This window comes from Ipomoea triloba, chromosome 9, assembly GCF_003576645.1.
Source record: "Ipomoea triloba cultivar NCNSP0323 chromosome 9, ASM357664v1".
NCBI lineage: Eukaryota > Viridiplantae > Streptophyta > Magnoliopsida > Solanales > Convolvulaceae > Ipomoea > Ipomoea triloba.
The window spans coordinates 1,937,625-1,952,767 of NC_044924.1; the positions used below are offsets into that span (position 1 = coordinate 1,937,625).

The window sequence follows — 15,143 nt, forward strand, 5'->3', positions numbered from 1 at the left end:
TTTTTTTTTTTTTTTTTTTTTTTTTTTTTTTGGTTTTGTTTTGTTTTGTTTTGTTTTGTTTTTTTTTTGTTTTAAATAAAATTTACACCACTACTTGATTGTGTGATAGCAGGATAATTGGGCAAGCATCTGACTCAGAACCACCGGAAGAAACCAAAGGCCACGTAACGGAAACATTTACTCTATCGACTTATTCAAGATGAAACAATTATGGTGAAGACTTTACTCCGCCAACCTATTCAAGAGGAAGCAATTATGGCGAAGACGACCACACTCGATGTAGGCTCGACTCTTCATTACTATAAATGGAAATTGTTACTTGAGCAGAGAGATATTGCAGGCAATAATACAAGTAGGAAACCGGCCTTTCATTAGGCAATGACATGCTCTAATTCTTGTACTCAACACCCTAAACAATACAATGCACTAGTACAGAAACAGACATTTACGTCCAGAGTTTTGGACTATTTGCGTCCGGAGTACTCCGGACGCATATGCCGTGGACGCAGATGCCCATGGACTATCTGCGTCCGGAGTTGCCCCGGACGTAGATAGTTACCAGCTGCGTCCGAACTATTTGCGTCCGGAACTGGGCAGTACTTTTATTTCTTTTCAAATATTATCCAGTAACATATTTACCATCAATGTGCATTAGATAAACCATGCTCATGTATAATAGCAAACAATAAATCACAGAAAAGAGATAAATCGTACTAGGAAGGTCGTGTGAGATGGGCGACTGGGAGGGTGTTGGTAAATTTTGAAATTGTGATGACAAATTATTGTGTGGATCAGGAATAAAATATACATTTTAATATACTAAAAGTACATTATTTGATAATATATAAAAAAAACATATATTTTACGTATACAAATAATGTACTTTAAATATATTAAATATATATTTTTTATTTATGGTTCACATAAATATGTGAACCATTGTCCGTGGAATAATGATCATGACCATTAAGTATGGAGTCATGTTCCACCCACTCAACTAGCCATTTTAGAACAAATTAAATATTAAAATTTATATTAAAAATCATTTTTAATGAATTAATTGATAGTTGATAACCAAATTAAGAAGGAAAAATGGTCAAATAGGCCCCTAAACTTTACACCAAAAGTTAATTAGGCGCTTAAACTTTTAATAGGTGCAATTAAACTCTCAAACATGTTGTTTTTGATTAAATAAATCAAATTTATACCGGTAACCAACAGGTTACCGGTAAAAAATCGCTGGATAACATCATCAGCGACCAAAAGGTCGCCTTCTGCTGATAGCCGAACTGATACAAATGACATGTAATAACAGGTCATTTACCCGATTTTGGGCTTCATTACCTCAATTTAATGTGCTTGAAGATTTAATTGCACTTTTTAAAAATTTAGGGGTCTAATTGACTCTTTTTCACAATTAAGAATTATAATGTGCTGGAATGTCCATTTTAAGTATTAATATTCTTTTTCCTTCTTTTTTTTGGGTGAATTGAAACAACACCGAAGTAAGACTGTAATTAGTCAAATTTATTTCATTATCAAGTTAAATAAATTTATTAGTAGTATTCGTTACACAAAAAGTAAATAATATCCCCACTTAACATATATGATGCATTTATATATTAATTTACTATAAAAATAGGATTTAATTAGATGTTGATTTAACCATATATGTCGGTCGAACCAGTACAAACTGAATTATTAATCATGCAAATTGCAAAATGAATGAATTTCTCATGGATTCTTCTTGTCATCAACATCTATAAAAGGCATGCATGCATGCAATATATTCACCACTACAACTCGATCATTATATTCCAAACATGGCGCACCAAGAAACTGTGCCGTTCCCGCGTTTACTGCCAATTCTGGTGATGCTAATGGCGTCTGTCGCCGGCGGCATCGGGGTGGCAGAAGCTCGGCGTAGTCTGTTAAACCACAGCCCTCTGAATACACCCCCGCCGCTGCCATCAGTGCCTCCGGTGAACGTCCCTCCTCCTCCTCCGTTGCCATCAGTGTCTCAAGTAGTGACTTTTCCTCCACTGAATCTTCCATTTGTGCCTCCACTGCCACGTCTTCCTCCATTCAATCTTCCACTTGTGCCTCCACTGCCACGTCTTCCTCCACTGAATCTTCCGCCGCTGCCATTAGTGCCTCCGGTGAGCGTTCCGCCACTGCCATCATTGCCTCCGGTGACCATCCCGCCGCTGCCATCACTGCCTCCGTTGACCATCCCGCCGCTGCCATCACTGCCTCCGGTGACTATTCCTATTCCTCCAGTGACTCTTCCATTAGTGCCTCCAGTGACTCTTCCTCCGGTGCCTCCGGTGACTCTTCCTCCGGTGCCTCCAGTTACTCTTCCTCTGGTGCCTCCGGTTACTCTTCCTCCAGTGCCTCCAGTTACTCTTCCTCCAGTGACTCTTCCACCGCTGCCATTAGTGCCTCCGGCACTACCATAAACGATGGAGGATCACACTTGAGCTAAAGCTCTATGGCTTGCCGGCCCGCCCATATCGTGTCAAATACTCACTATATATTATGATCTCCGCCGATCCCTTTGCTTGAGTATCTCTCTGGTATACTAGTATGATGCATATATATAATATTTGGCTTTTACTTTGTGTGCCCATCTGTAGTCCCTACTGTACGCACGTTTTAATATTAGGAATAAACGGCGAGCCACTTATTATATCTACATCTTCATATCTACCATGCATTCTATCATTTTACTATATGGTTTGGTTCAATTCAAGAAACATTAGGTGGAACAAGACTTTCATTTTTTGTTAGAGCAAAACATAACTTCATTGAGTTAACAAAATCTAAAATAAAGATAGGAGGAATGAATCCCTATGATCCGACAAAGAAACAACATACATATATATATATATATATATATATATATATATATATATATATATATATATATATATATATATGCTTATGAGAGCACATGGTGATGATACTTTAGTTCCAGAAAAGCTGGCCCATGAGTAGAAGTTTGATATCAAATTAAATATCACTCAACAATCTCTTGAAAAACTAATCTGATGTGTGATTTAATTATTGTCCACCCCTTGAAAAGTCAATATTTGTTGCATCACACTTTAAACCGTTCACACTCTAACTCCTCTTGGCACCACGTAGTGTTTTATCATCATTGGATGGTTTCACTTAAAACCTTATCAAACACAGATAACCTTTCCTAGGTCACCTCCTCTAGGCCAACTTGACGGACAAACAACTCCACTCTAAATAACTTTTACTTCAAACTCTTCTTAATTTTGTTTGGACCTTATCAAGCTTTGAGGACGGTCCCTTGTTCCTTAAGACCTTAATATGCAGCAATAGTAGAGAACAACTCCTATTTGACTGCCAAAGACCTTGTGGTCTAGTGGCATTCCGTTTACACTCCCATGTTGAAGGGAGTGGGTTCAACCATTACGTATAAAAAATAATGTACCTTAGTTTATACATAGAACATAATGTATCATGTGCATATAAATAATATATTTTATGGTTCACATACACAGTTGTATGGACCATGATTCACAACATTAAGAGTTGGTTGCGTTGATAGGTCATGTTGGCTAGGCATAACTTCAAGAATGTAATCAAGAGAGCTCGCATGAGCAACTTAACTGGTCACAGTAGTGAAGTTTGAGAGAAAAGACCAGAGATCAAGTCTCACCACATAATAAGCGCGTTGATAGGTTATGTTGAACTTTAGAGAATGTAAAGACCAAAGATCAAGTCTCACCTGCGGTAGTGTAGGAGCAACCTTTTAAAGTGAGGATGACCGAGCTTCTTGTGGACAGTGAACAAAAGTCTAGCATGTTTAGTTAAGTTACCATAATGTACATAATACTTTGTCTGACCGGAGTGTAGGGGTCTTTGCGGTTGAGGATTCAACCTTTCCAACTGATCCGAAGTTAATCAAAAGCTACTCTATTCAAGGAAGTGAAGTGATGTCAATTCTTGATCTTAGATTCTTAGGGCCGGTCATGACATAATAAGTGGAAGTTACGAAGAAGCTCAGTCTTAGGGTTGGCACGTGCCGTACATAATTACATGTGTCGAACGGTGGGTCGGGCTAGTTATTGCGTTTTCCAATAAATCAAGCAAAATTTCTCCCTTTTAATTAATTAGGAGATGCCCAAAATTAGGCAACCCTAACATAATTAACTCTCGTGGCTCGTACAGTGGCTAACATGGCTTCCTCAATCTCTATAAAAACCCATGAATGCATGCATTCACCAACTCATATATCATCACAAATCAACACACACATCCATCTTCCTCAGCCCTATAACTGATCGATCATCATCCCAAAAATGGCGGCGCACCAGAAAACCGCAGCATTCTTGCCTTTTCTGCCAATTCTGCTCATCATAATGGCGTCAATCGCCGGCAGCGCAATGACGGCAGAAGCCGCCCGCAGTCTCTTTCAAGTCGCCGACACGCCGGACACACTTCCTGCGCCGCCGCCTCTAGTGGACGAGCTTCCGCCGCTCCCGGAAGTTTTTCCGGATGTGGTTCCACCGCCGATCTCCATGGATGGCATAATTCCTCTTGGACCTGTTCAGTCGATAGCAGAAGAGATTGTAGAGCCTCCAATAATAGCATAATAGGCACTATCTTCTTGGCTTGCCGGCCCGGTTCGTTTCAAATGTTTAGTATTTTCTAATTTCCCTTTGTTTTAAATAAGGATCTCTCTGCTATACTACATTTTTATGAAATGTATATACGGAGTATGTATTACTGTGTTGCTAGTTTGTATCATTGTATGCCTCCTCTATATAATAATATTTGAATAAACGGCAAGCCACTTACATCTTCATATTCTTCTAATTTTACATCTTCTCTGTTTTCTGGTTAAATTTTACCACTATATATAATAAACACAACAAAATGTATCACTAGATTTAAAAAAAAAAAAATTTTGTCAAATGACTTGGTATATGTGTGGTACAAAGTTTCAAGTTCAATTTTGGTGAGAGCTGTATATTGATTTTATTTTTTTTGTTTGAATTTCTCGGTCATTGTCTCATTGGGGACATATATATAGATAGAGTGTTGGTAACAAAAAACCTAACTTGAGGAAAATTAATATGTAATTTCTTAAGGACAACCCATCCAAATTAGTGGGAGTAGTTGACTGGGTAACAACAATGTTACAAGTTTGTTGTTAGGATCATTACGATGTATAAAATTAGATTTATCGGATATGATGTATATTCTGGAATAGTGATTGCGAATTTCTATTTACCAAATAAAGAAATTAAAACTTGTGAAAACATGCATGTATATATGGTTGATTTCAAGGGAGGATAGGAGAGAAAACAAGGATGTTGTTAAGACAATAGTATAGTAACAGTGATAGGCCAGAAAACCATTGACTGTTCACTAGCTAGCATGCTAAATTGCTAATTAAGGTTTATGGTTTCCTCATTATTCTTGAGTTAGATGGGACTCCGACAGACAACAAAAACATCTTCCTAGCTGCCAACTTCCAAGATTTGGATTACCATTGTCATCTATAAAACCCTGTATTCACTCAATCATAAATCATCATCACAACTACTCCTTGTGGTCCTTTACCGGCTAGGGTCACAGGGCGAGGAGAAAAGAAGAAAACACTAGCCCGGAGAAATTTTATGCTAGAAAAAATGGCACACCACAAACGCAAACTGTCAGTTTGTCTGCCGGTTCTGATGATGATGATCGTAATGGCGTCGGTGGAAGCTCGTAATCTCCTGGAAGCCACCCAGGCCGACGACGACCTTCCGGATAATGAGCCTGATCTTTCAGAGCCTCAACACCCCGTAGAATTGCCCCATTTTCCTTCTCTTCCTCAGCCCACGTTGCCGTCACTGCCGCAGCCGCAGTTGCCGACTTTACCGCTGCCGGAGTTGCCTTCTCTGCCCATTCCACAGCTCCCATCGTTGCCTTCGCTGCCGTCGATTCCTCAGTTTCCATCCATTCCTACATTTCCAAACCCATCACTTGCAGCATCCAAAGCTTCTCGGAAGCCATAAATAAGGACCAGTTTTCACCTTCAATTCGCTTCTATATCTTAGCTTGCTGCCCGGATTGTGTCTAATCTTTAATTTTCTCCTGCTTTTACTTTTAAACATCTCTATGCGCCCATGTATGAAATTATGAAGACACTGTACTGTACTACTGCATGCTTCTTTTAATTAAAAACTGCTTAATTAATTACTTTAATTTGTATATATGCATATGATAATATCCAAATTAAATAACTGAGTTAGTTCCACCACCTTAAACATACCAGCATGCCTATCAGGCCAGTAATAACCAAACTCCTAACATTTTAGGGAGAATAATATAATATTTCACTCACTCAAATATTATATTCTTGAATAAGTTGAAAAATATATATGTATATATTTAAATTTGAATGATAAGGAAAATTCAACCATAACTAATAAGCTAAAATCAAGAAGGTCCGTTCACATTGGGCGTGGAACTTGTAATTTTATAATTATTAAGTTAATAGTCTAGTAAAATTGTATTAGGTGTGATGAAGAAGCCAAGGGTTTGGAAAAGTTTTGTTCCAACAAAGAAAATGTAGTTGGCCTGGATGCTACGTTTTTCAAAGCTCAAAGAATTGAAGACCTGGATGGGCTAGCTGTTTTAGATTATTGTTGTTGAGAAGTTGAACTAACACATTTTTCTACCTACCAACTTCTTCTTCATGTTCTCCACATCCCACTTCTATATAAACTTGCAAAGATACAATCCCAGAACATAACAATCCAATTCAAGCTGAAATAGAAACATATATCTTCACCACCAAGCTAAGAATGGCTCATCATACCAACCCATCCTTTTTCTTGCTTTTCTTGATCACTCTGTCAACGGTGGCGATCGGCACCATTCAAACCGAGGCCAGACACCTTCTGGAGACAACCTCGCCGGAACTTCCTAAGCCTGAAATCCCAACATTACCAAAGCCTGAGATCCCAGAAATTCCAAAGGTCAAGCTGCCTGAAATCCCCAAATCTCAAGTACCAGAGATTCCAAAGCTTCAGGAGCCGGAAATTCCAAAGCCCAAGATGCCTGAAATTCCCAAACCTCAAGTACCGGAGATTCCAAAACCTCAAATGCCGGAAATTCCAAAGCCCAAGATGCCTGAAATCCCCAAGCCTCAAGTACCGGAGATTCCAAAGCCTCAGGTGCCGGAAATTCCAAAGCCTAAAATGCCTGAAATCCCCAAACCTCAAATACCGGAGATTTCCCAAGTGCCGGAGATTCCAAAACCTAAGTTGCCTGCATTTCCCAAGCCAGAGCTCCCAAAGAAGCCATGATTTCTTAAACGTTTGCTTATCATCATGCCTTTAGAATCTTAAATTCTCCAGAATTTTCACTTCATGATATACAATACATTCATCTTATAGTATTACATTTCATTTCATGTATACACTCCCATATTGAACCAATTGGTGCATGTTGTTCTCAGAATGTTAGGGAATGAATTAACAAGCACTGCGGAAGCGGGTACGGTGATCGCGAATTGAGAATTATTGTAGGAAGTAATAATATGGGAGAAATATAAAATGACAAATAATGGAATATTAATTTTGGGGAGATTGGAAATATAACTCTCTATAATTATTGTAAAGGAAATATTACAATATATAAATTGCTAAGCTTAAATTGGAAATTAAAGAAAGCTAGCAAATGAAAGAAATCCTACGTGAGAATGAACTAGAGAGAAAGAAGAGAGAATTGATATGTTGGGGATGATTTGTTCTTGCAAAGGAGAGCCCTATTTATAGTTGCAGAAGAGGGCATCTGATGGTGGAATATATACTTAGAAATGGGTGTCCTTGTGATTGTGTGAGTTGGAAACCATGTGGAGTATGGGCAATAATCTGGGTAGCCATGTGAAGACCCATGTGCTGAGGAATGTGGTGAGTTGTGTTGTAAGGCAAATGATTTGGCCACATGTTATTGTTAACAATCTCCACCTTGGACAAATCCACCAGAAATTTAACAACTAGAACAACCAACTAAATTCAAGCAATGTTTGAATTTAGCAATAGGTAGTGGCTTGGTAAGCATGTCCGCTGGGTTCTCCAAAGTGTCAACTTTCTGAACAATGATATCTCTTGCAGCTACAACGTCGCGGATGAAATGGTATCTGACATCAATGTGTTTGGTTTTGGCGTGATATGTATCATTCTTGGTGAGATGAATAGCACTCTGACTATCAGAAAACACAGTAGTCTGACCCTGTGAAACACCAAGTTCCATAACCAAACCTCGTAGCCAAGTAGCTTCTTTGACACCCTCTGTTGCTGCAATATATTCCGCTTCAGTTGTGGATAGAGCAGCAATAGACTGAAGCGTAGCTTTCCAACTGATAGCACAATTACAGAGAGTGAAAATATAACTAGAAAGCGACCGGCGTCTGTCAAGATCACCACCATAATCAGAATCCACAAAGCCCATAATGTTAGTAGATACAGAAGAATTCTTATCAAAAACCAAGCCCAAAGAAGATGTACCCTTCAAATACCGTAAAATCCATTTAACGGCATTCCAATGTTCCTTACCAGGGTTATGCATATATCGGCTCACAACACTTACAGCATAAGCCATATCAGGTCTAGTGCATACCATAGCATACATAAGACTTCCAACAGCACTTGAGTAAGGAACCTTTTTCATATACGCCACATCAGCTTCTGACTTAGGGCATAATTCAGAAGACAGCTTAAAGTGTGCACCAAATGGAGTAGGCACAGGTTTACAATTTGACATATTAAATCGATCAAGCACCTTATCAACATACTTTTTCTGGGATAAAAAAAGTTTCCCAGCTTGACGATCCCTGTGTATCTCCATGCCAAGAATCTTCTTTGCTGCACCAAGGTCTTTCATCTCAAACTCATTGCTTAGTTGAGACTTCAACTTATTAACAAGAGACATGTCAAGAGAAGCAATGAGCATATCATCAACATAAAGTAATAGATAGATAAAAGACCCATTAGAAAATTCTTTAAAATAGACACAGCTGTCATATTGGCTTCTTGAGAAACCTTGCCCTAACATAAAAGCATCAAACCGCTTATACCATTGCCTTGGAGCTTGCTTCAACCCATAAAGTGATTTCTTCAGGCGACAGACACAATGTTCCTTTCCAGGAACTTCAAACCCCTCAGGTTGATACATGTAAAGTTCCTCATCAAGTTCTCCATGTAGGAATGCAGTCTTTACATCAAGTTGCTCCAACTCCAAATCAAACAGAGCAACAAAAGCAAGTAATACACGTATAGAGGTATGACGAACAACTGGAGAAAAAATCTCATTAAAGTCAATACCTTCACGTTGATCGAAACCTCGAACAACCAACCGTGCTTTCCACCTTGCTTTCTCAACCCTAGGGATGCCTTCTTTCATCTTGTAAATCCACTTGCAACTCAATGGACGTTTACCTTTAGGCAACTCTACCAGCTCCCATGTCTCATTCTTGTGAAGACTTTCAATCTCCTCTTGCATAGCAACCAACCACTTGGACGAGTTGGCACAGGAAATAGCCTCGGAATAGCAAGATGGATCACCATCAACCTCCTGTGCAACTGAAAGTGCATAAGCAACCAAGTGGGTTTCATCATCATACCTAGCAGGTTTTGTAATTATCCTCCTAGGTCGATCTTGAGCAATAGAATACTCCCGTTGTGGCTCGACAAGAGGTGCGGTACTAGTAGATGCATCATCATTGACAATAGTAATATTGTCATTAGGCCTAAAATTGAACTCCACCTTCTCTCCAGTACCCTGCTTATCACCTGTACTGGGTACAATAGAATCTTTTCCAGAAGAAAGTAATGCATTTTCATCAAAAGTGATATCTCGACTCAAAATGATCTTTTGAAAATCAGGAGACCATAGACGATACCCTTTTGACTCAGAAGCATAACCAAGAAAAATGCATTTGATAGCTCTCGGGTTTAATTTACCTGTACTGGAATGAGCATATGCATGACATCCAAAAACTCTTAAGATAGAGTAATCAACAGGATTACCTGACCAAACTTCTTCTGGAATTCTGAAATCAAGAGAAGAGTGTGGAGATCTATTTACCAAGTAACATGCAGTAGAAACAGCCTCGGCCCAAAAATCACGCCGTTTCCACAACCCAGCATTAGAGAGCATACAACGAGCTCTCTCCAGTAGAGTCCTGTTCATACGTTCTGCAACACCATTCTGCTGGGGTTTACTAGGCAAAGTCTTATGCCTAGCGATTCCATTGATTGTACAGAACTCATTGAACTCTGACTCACAGAACTCCAGTCCATTATCTGTCCTGAGCTTTTTGACCCTTTTCCCTGTCTGAGTTTCAACAAGTATTTTCCAATTTTTGAAAGTAGAAAATGCTTGATTTTTGTGTTTCAAGAAATAAACCCAGACCTTACGAGAAAAATCATCAATAATAGACATAAAATATCTACAACCTCCTAGAGATTGGACCTTAGTCGGTCCCCATAAATCAGAATGAATATATTCCAATACATCTTTGGTACGGTGTGTAGCAGTAGAGAAACTAACCCTCTTTTGTTTCCCAAAAACACAATGCTCACAAAATTGTAATTTTCCCGTACCTGAATTTCCCAAGAGGCCTTGCTTGCTCAGGATATGCATGCCTTTCTCACTCATATGCCCCAGACGCATATGCCATAGTTGAGTGAGATCTGCGTCGTCCACCGATGATGAGACTGCTGCTGAACCTGTCACAGTACTGCCATGCAACACATACAAGCTTCCAGAACGAGAAGCTTTCATGAGAACAAGAGAGCCTTTTATCACCTTTAGAACTCCACCTTCAGCTATGTACTTACACCCCAAAGATTCCAAGGTGCCCAAAGATATCAGGTTCCGTTTTAAGTCAGGAATATACCGAACATTGGTAAGAGTCCTAACAACGTTATCATGAGTCCGGATCTGAACACTTCCAATTCCACTAACCTTACATTGGGTATTATTACCCATCAAAACAATTCCACTATCAACTGGTTCAAGAGAGATGAACCAATCTCTATGAGGACACATGTGGAATGTACAACCAGAATCCAAAATCCACTCAGTTTCGCTCCGTTTGCTACCGGAACTAACAGATAACAAAACGTCACCCTCTGAATCACTAGCAACAACACTCGCTTCTGCGGATTTCTTTTCTCTCTCTTGTTTATTTTTCAACTTAAAGCATTCAGACACATCATGTCCATGCTTCTTACAGTACTTACAAGATTTGTTGGACTTACGACCTTTGGACTTAGATCTAGAATTTTTACTAGTTCCCCTTGTATCAAGTGAACGACCCCTAACAGTCAAACCCTCGCCTTTCTCCTCAGATTTAATTTCTAAGTCAAATTTTTCTTTGGACAACAGATTTGACTTAACATCATTAAAAGTAAGGGTTTCCCGTTTACCATATAACATAATTTCTTTGAAATGCTTATATGATTTAGGGAGAGAAACTAGTAACAAAACAGCCCGATCCTCATCATCAATCTCAATATCAATATTCTCCAAATCCAATAAAATTGAATTAAATTCATCTAAGTGAGAATTGATAGAAGTACCTTCCTCCATACGGATTGTGTACAACCGCTCCTTCAGGCGTAACGTATTTGCCAGACTTTTGGTCATATAAAGCGAATCCAACTTGGACCATAAATCTGACGTAGTCTTCTCACTTACTACCTCACGTAGAATTGCTTTAGATAGGCACAATTGAATGGTTGAACGTGCCTTGTCATCCAGATCTTCCCATTGCTCATCTGTCATTGTAGTCGGCTTCTTGTCTTTCCCGGCTATTGCTCGTTTCAAACCGTTCTGGGTTAGAACGGCTTCCATCTGAACCTTCCAAATGGAAAAGCTAATTTTCCCATCAAACTTCTCGACATCAAACTTGGTGACAGTTGACATCTTTGAAAATAATTCTCAATTAAACCGCTCTGATACCACTTGTTAGGGAATGAATTAACAAGCACTGCGGAAGCGGGTACGGTGATCGCGAATTGAGAATTATTGTAGGAAGTAATAATATGGGAGAAATATAAAATGACAAATAATGGAATATTAATTTTGGGGAGATTGGAAATATAACTCTCTATAATTATTGTAAAGGAAATATTACAATATATAAATTGCTAAGCTTAAATTGGAAATTAAAGAAAGCTAGCAAATGAAAGAAATCCTACGTGAGAATGAACTAGAGAGAAAGAAGAGAGAATTGATATGTTGGGGATGATTTGTTCTTGCAAAGGAGAGCCCTATTTATAGTTGCAGAAGATGGCATCTGATGGTGGAATATATACTTAGAAATGGGTGTCCTTGTGATTGTGTGAGTTGGAAACCACGTGGAGTATGGGCAATAATCTGGGTAGCCATGTGAAGACCCATGTGCTGAGGAATGTGGTGAGTTGTGTTGTAAGGCAAATGGCGTCGGTGGAAGCTCGTAATCTCCTGGAAGCCACCCAGGCCGACGACGACCTTCCGGATAATGAGCCTGATCTTTCAGAGCCTCAACACCCCGTAGAATTGCCCCATTTTCCTTCTCTTCCTCAGCCCACGTTGCCGTCACTGCCGCAGCCGCAGTTGCCGACTTTACCACTGCCGGAGTTGCCTTCTCTGCCCATTCCACAGCTCCCATCGTTGCCTTCGCTGCCGTCGATTCCTCAGTTTCCATCCATTCCTACATTTCCAAACCCATCACTTGCAGCATCCAAAGCTTNCTTCCGGATAATGAGCCTGATCTTTCAGAGCCTCAACACCCCGTAGAATTGCCCCATTTTCCTTCTCTTCCTCAGCCCACGTTGCCGTCACTGCCGCAGCCGCAGTTGCCGACTTTACCACTGCCGGAGTTGCCTTCTCTGCCCATTCCACAGCTCCCATCGTTGCCTTCGCTGCCGTCGATTCCTCAGTTTCCATCCATTCCTACATTTCCAAACCCATCACTTGCAGCATCCAAAGCTTCTCGGAAGCCATAAATAAGGACCAGTTTTCACCTTCAATTCGCTTCTATATCTTAGCTTGCTGCCCGGATTGTGTCTAATCTTTAATTTTCTCCTGCTTTTACTTTTAAACATCTCTATGCGCCCATGTATGAAATTATGAAGACACTGTACTGTACTACTGCATGCTTCTTTTAATTAAAAACTGCTTAATTAATTACTTTAATTTGTATATATGCATATGATAATATCCAAATTAAATAACTGAGTTAGTTCCACCACCTTAAACATACCAGCATGCCTATCAGGCCAGTAATAACCAAACTCCTAACATTTTAGGGAGAATAATATAATATTTCACTCACTCAAATATTATATTCTTGAATAAGTTGAAAAATATATATGTATATATTTAAATTTGAATGATAAGGAAAATTCAACCATAACTAATAAGCTAAAATCAAGAAGGTCCGTTCACATTGGGCGTGGAACTTGTAATTTTATAATTATTAAGTTAATAGTCTAGTAAAATTGTATTAGGTGTGATGAAGAAGCCAAGGGTTTGGAAAAGTTTTGTTCCAACAAAGAAAATGTAGTTGGCCTGGATGCTACGTTTTTCAAAGCTCAAAGAATTGAAGACCTGGATGGGCTAGCTGTTTTAGATTATTGTTGTTGAGAAGTTGAACTAACACATTTTTCTACCTACCAACTTCTTCTTCATGTTCTCCACATCCCACTTCTATATAAACTTGCAAAGATACAATCCCAGAACATAACAATCCAATTCAAGCTGAAATAGAAACATATATCTTCACCACCAAGCTAAGAATGGCTCATCATACCAACCCATCCTTTTTCTTGCTTTTCTTGATCACTCTGTCAACGGTGGCGATCGGCACCATTCAAACCGAGGCCAGACACCTTCTGGAGACAACCTCGCCGGAACTTCCTAAGCCTGAAATCCCAACATTACCAAAGCCTGAGATCCCAGAAATTCCAAAGGTCAAGCTGCCTGAAATCCCCAAATCTCAAGTACCAGAGATTCCAAAGCTTCAGGAGCCGGAAATTCCAAAGCCCAAGATGCCTGAAATTCCCAAACCTCAAGTACCGGAGATTCCAAAACCTCAAATGCCGGAAATTCCAAAGCCCAAGATGCCTGAAATCCCCAAGCCTCAAGTACCGGAGATTCCAAAGCCTCAGGTGCCGGAAATTCCAAAGCCTAAAATGCCTGAAATCCCCAAACCTCAAATACCGGAGATTTCCCAAGTGCCGGAGATTCCAAAACCTAAGTTGCCTGCATTTCCCAAGCCAGAGCTCCCAAAGAAGCCATGATTTCTTAAACGTTTGCTTATCATCATGCCTTTAGAATCTTAAATTCTCCAGAATTTTCACTTCATGATATACAATACATTCATCTTATAGTATTACATTTCATTTCATGTATACACTCCCATATTGAACCAATTGGTGCATGTTGTTCTCAGAATCACTCCCATATTGAACCAATTGGTGCATGTTGTTCTCAGAATGTTAGGGAATGAATTAACAAGCACTGCGGAAGCGGGTACGGTGATCGCGAATTGAGAATTATTGTAGGAAGTAATAATATGGGAGAAATATAAAATGACAAATAATGGAATATTAATTTTGGGGAGATTGGAAATATAACTCTCTATAATTATTGTAAAGGAAATATTACAATATATAAATTGCTAAGCTTAAATTGGAAATTAAAGAAAGCTAGCAAATGAAAGAAATCCTACGTGAGAATGAACTAGAGAGAAAGAAGAGAGAATTGATATGTTGGGGATGATTTGTTCTTGCAAAGGAGAGCCCTATTTATAGTTGCAGAAGAGGGCATCTGATGGTGGAATATATACTTAGAAATGGGTGTCCTTGTGATTGTGTGAGTTGGAAACCATGTGGAGTATGGGCAATAATCTGGGTAGCCATGTGAAGACCCATGTGCTGAGGAATGTGGTGAGTTGTGTTGTAAGGCAAATGATTTGGCCACATGTTATTGTTAACAATCTCCACCTTGGACAAATCCACCAGAAATTTAACAACTGGAACAACCAACTAAATTCAAGCAATGTTTGAATTTAGCAATAGGTAGTGGCTTGGTAAGCATGTCCGCTGGGTTCTCCAAAGTGT

The 15,143-nt window shown here is 39.3% G+C and overlaps 5 protein-coding genes across 5 annotated transcripts; all 5 read left to right on the forward strand.

Annotated features, from left to right (window-relative positions):
* The first annotated feature begins 1,823 nt into the window (after positions 1-1,823).
* Positions 1,824-2,459, forward strand: LOC116029046 (formin-2-like). Its single transcript, XM_031270926.1, has one exon. It carries the CDS (start codon positions 1,824-1,826, stop codon positions 2,457-2,459), a length of 636 nt encoding a protein of 211 aa, XP_031126786.1.
* A 3,210-nt stretch (positions 2,460-5,669) lies between these two features.
* Positions 5,670-6,038, forward strand: LOC116029051 (protein PELPK1-like). The gene has a single exon (XM_031270933.1). It carries the CDS (start codon positions 5,670-5,672, stop codon positions 6,036-6,038), a length of 369 nt encoding a protein of 122 aa, XP_031126793.1.
* Positions 6,039-6,780: 742 nt separating this feature from the next.
* On the forward strand, positions 6,781-7,488 carry LOC116029497 (protein PELPK1-like). Its single transcript, XM_031271549.1, has one exon. The coding sequence runs from the start codon at positions 6,831-6,833 to the stop codon at positions 7,332-7,334; it is 504 nt and encodes a 167-aa protein (XP_031127409.1). The 5' UTR covers positions 6,781-6,830; the 3' UTR covers positions 7,335-7,488.
* Positions 7,489-12,402: 4,914 nt separating this feature from the next.
* On the forward strand, positions 12,403-12,816 carry LOC116029052 (protein PELPK2-like). Its single transcript, XM_031270934.1, has one exon. The coding sequence runs from the start codon at positions 12,403-12,405 to the stop codon at positions 12,814-12,816; it is 414 nt and encodes a 137-aa protein (XP_031126794.1).
* A 951-nt stretch (positions 12,817-13,767) lies between these two features.
* LOC116029498 (protein PELPK1-like) lies at positions 13,768-14,475 on the forward strand. Its single transcript, XM_031271550.1, has one exon. The coding sequence runs from the start codon at positions 13,818-13,820 to the stop codon at positions 14,319-14,321; it is 504 nt and encodes a 167-aa protein (XP_031127410.1). The 5' UTR covers positions 13,768-13,817; the 3' UTR covers positions 14,322-14,475.
* The last annotated feature ends 668 nt before the right edge of the window (positions 14,476-15,143 follow it).

What these genes read in the sequence shown, in the direction of transcription:
- LOC116029498 (XM_031271550.1), top strand. Translation starts at nt 13,818, where the DNA reads ATGGCTCATCATACCAACCCATCCTTTTTCTTGCTTTTCTTGATCACT.
- LOC116029046 (XM_031270926.1), top strand. Translation starts at nt 1,824, where the DNA reads ATGGCGCACCAAGAAACTGTGCCGTTCCCGCGTTTACTGCCAATTCTG.
- LOC116029497 (XM_031271549.1), top strand. Translation starts at nt 6,831, where the DNA reads ATGGCTCATCATACCAACCCATCCTTTTTCTTGCTTTTCTTGATCACT.
- LOC116029051 (XM_031270933.1), top strand. Translation starts at nt 5,670, where the DNA reads ATGGCACACCACAAACGCAAACTGTCAGTTTGTCTGCCGGTTCTGATG.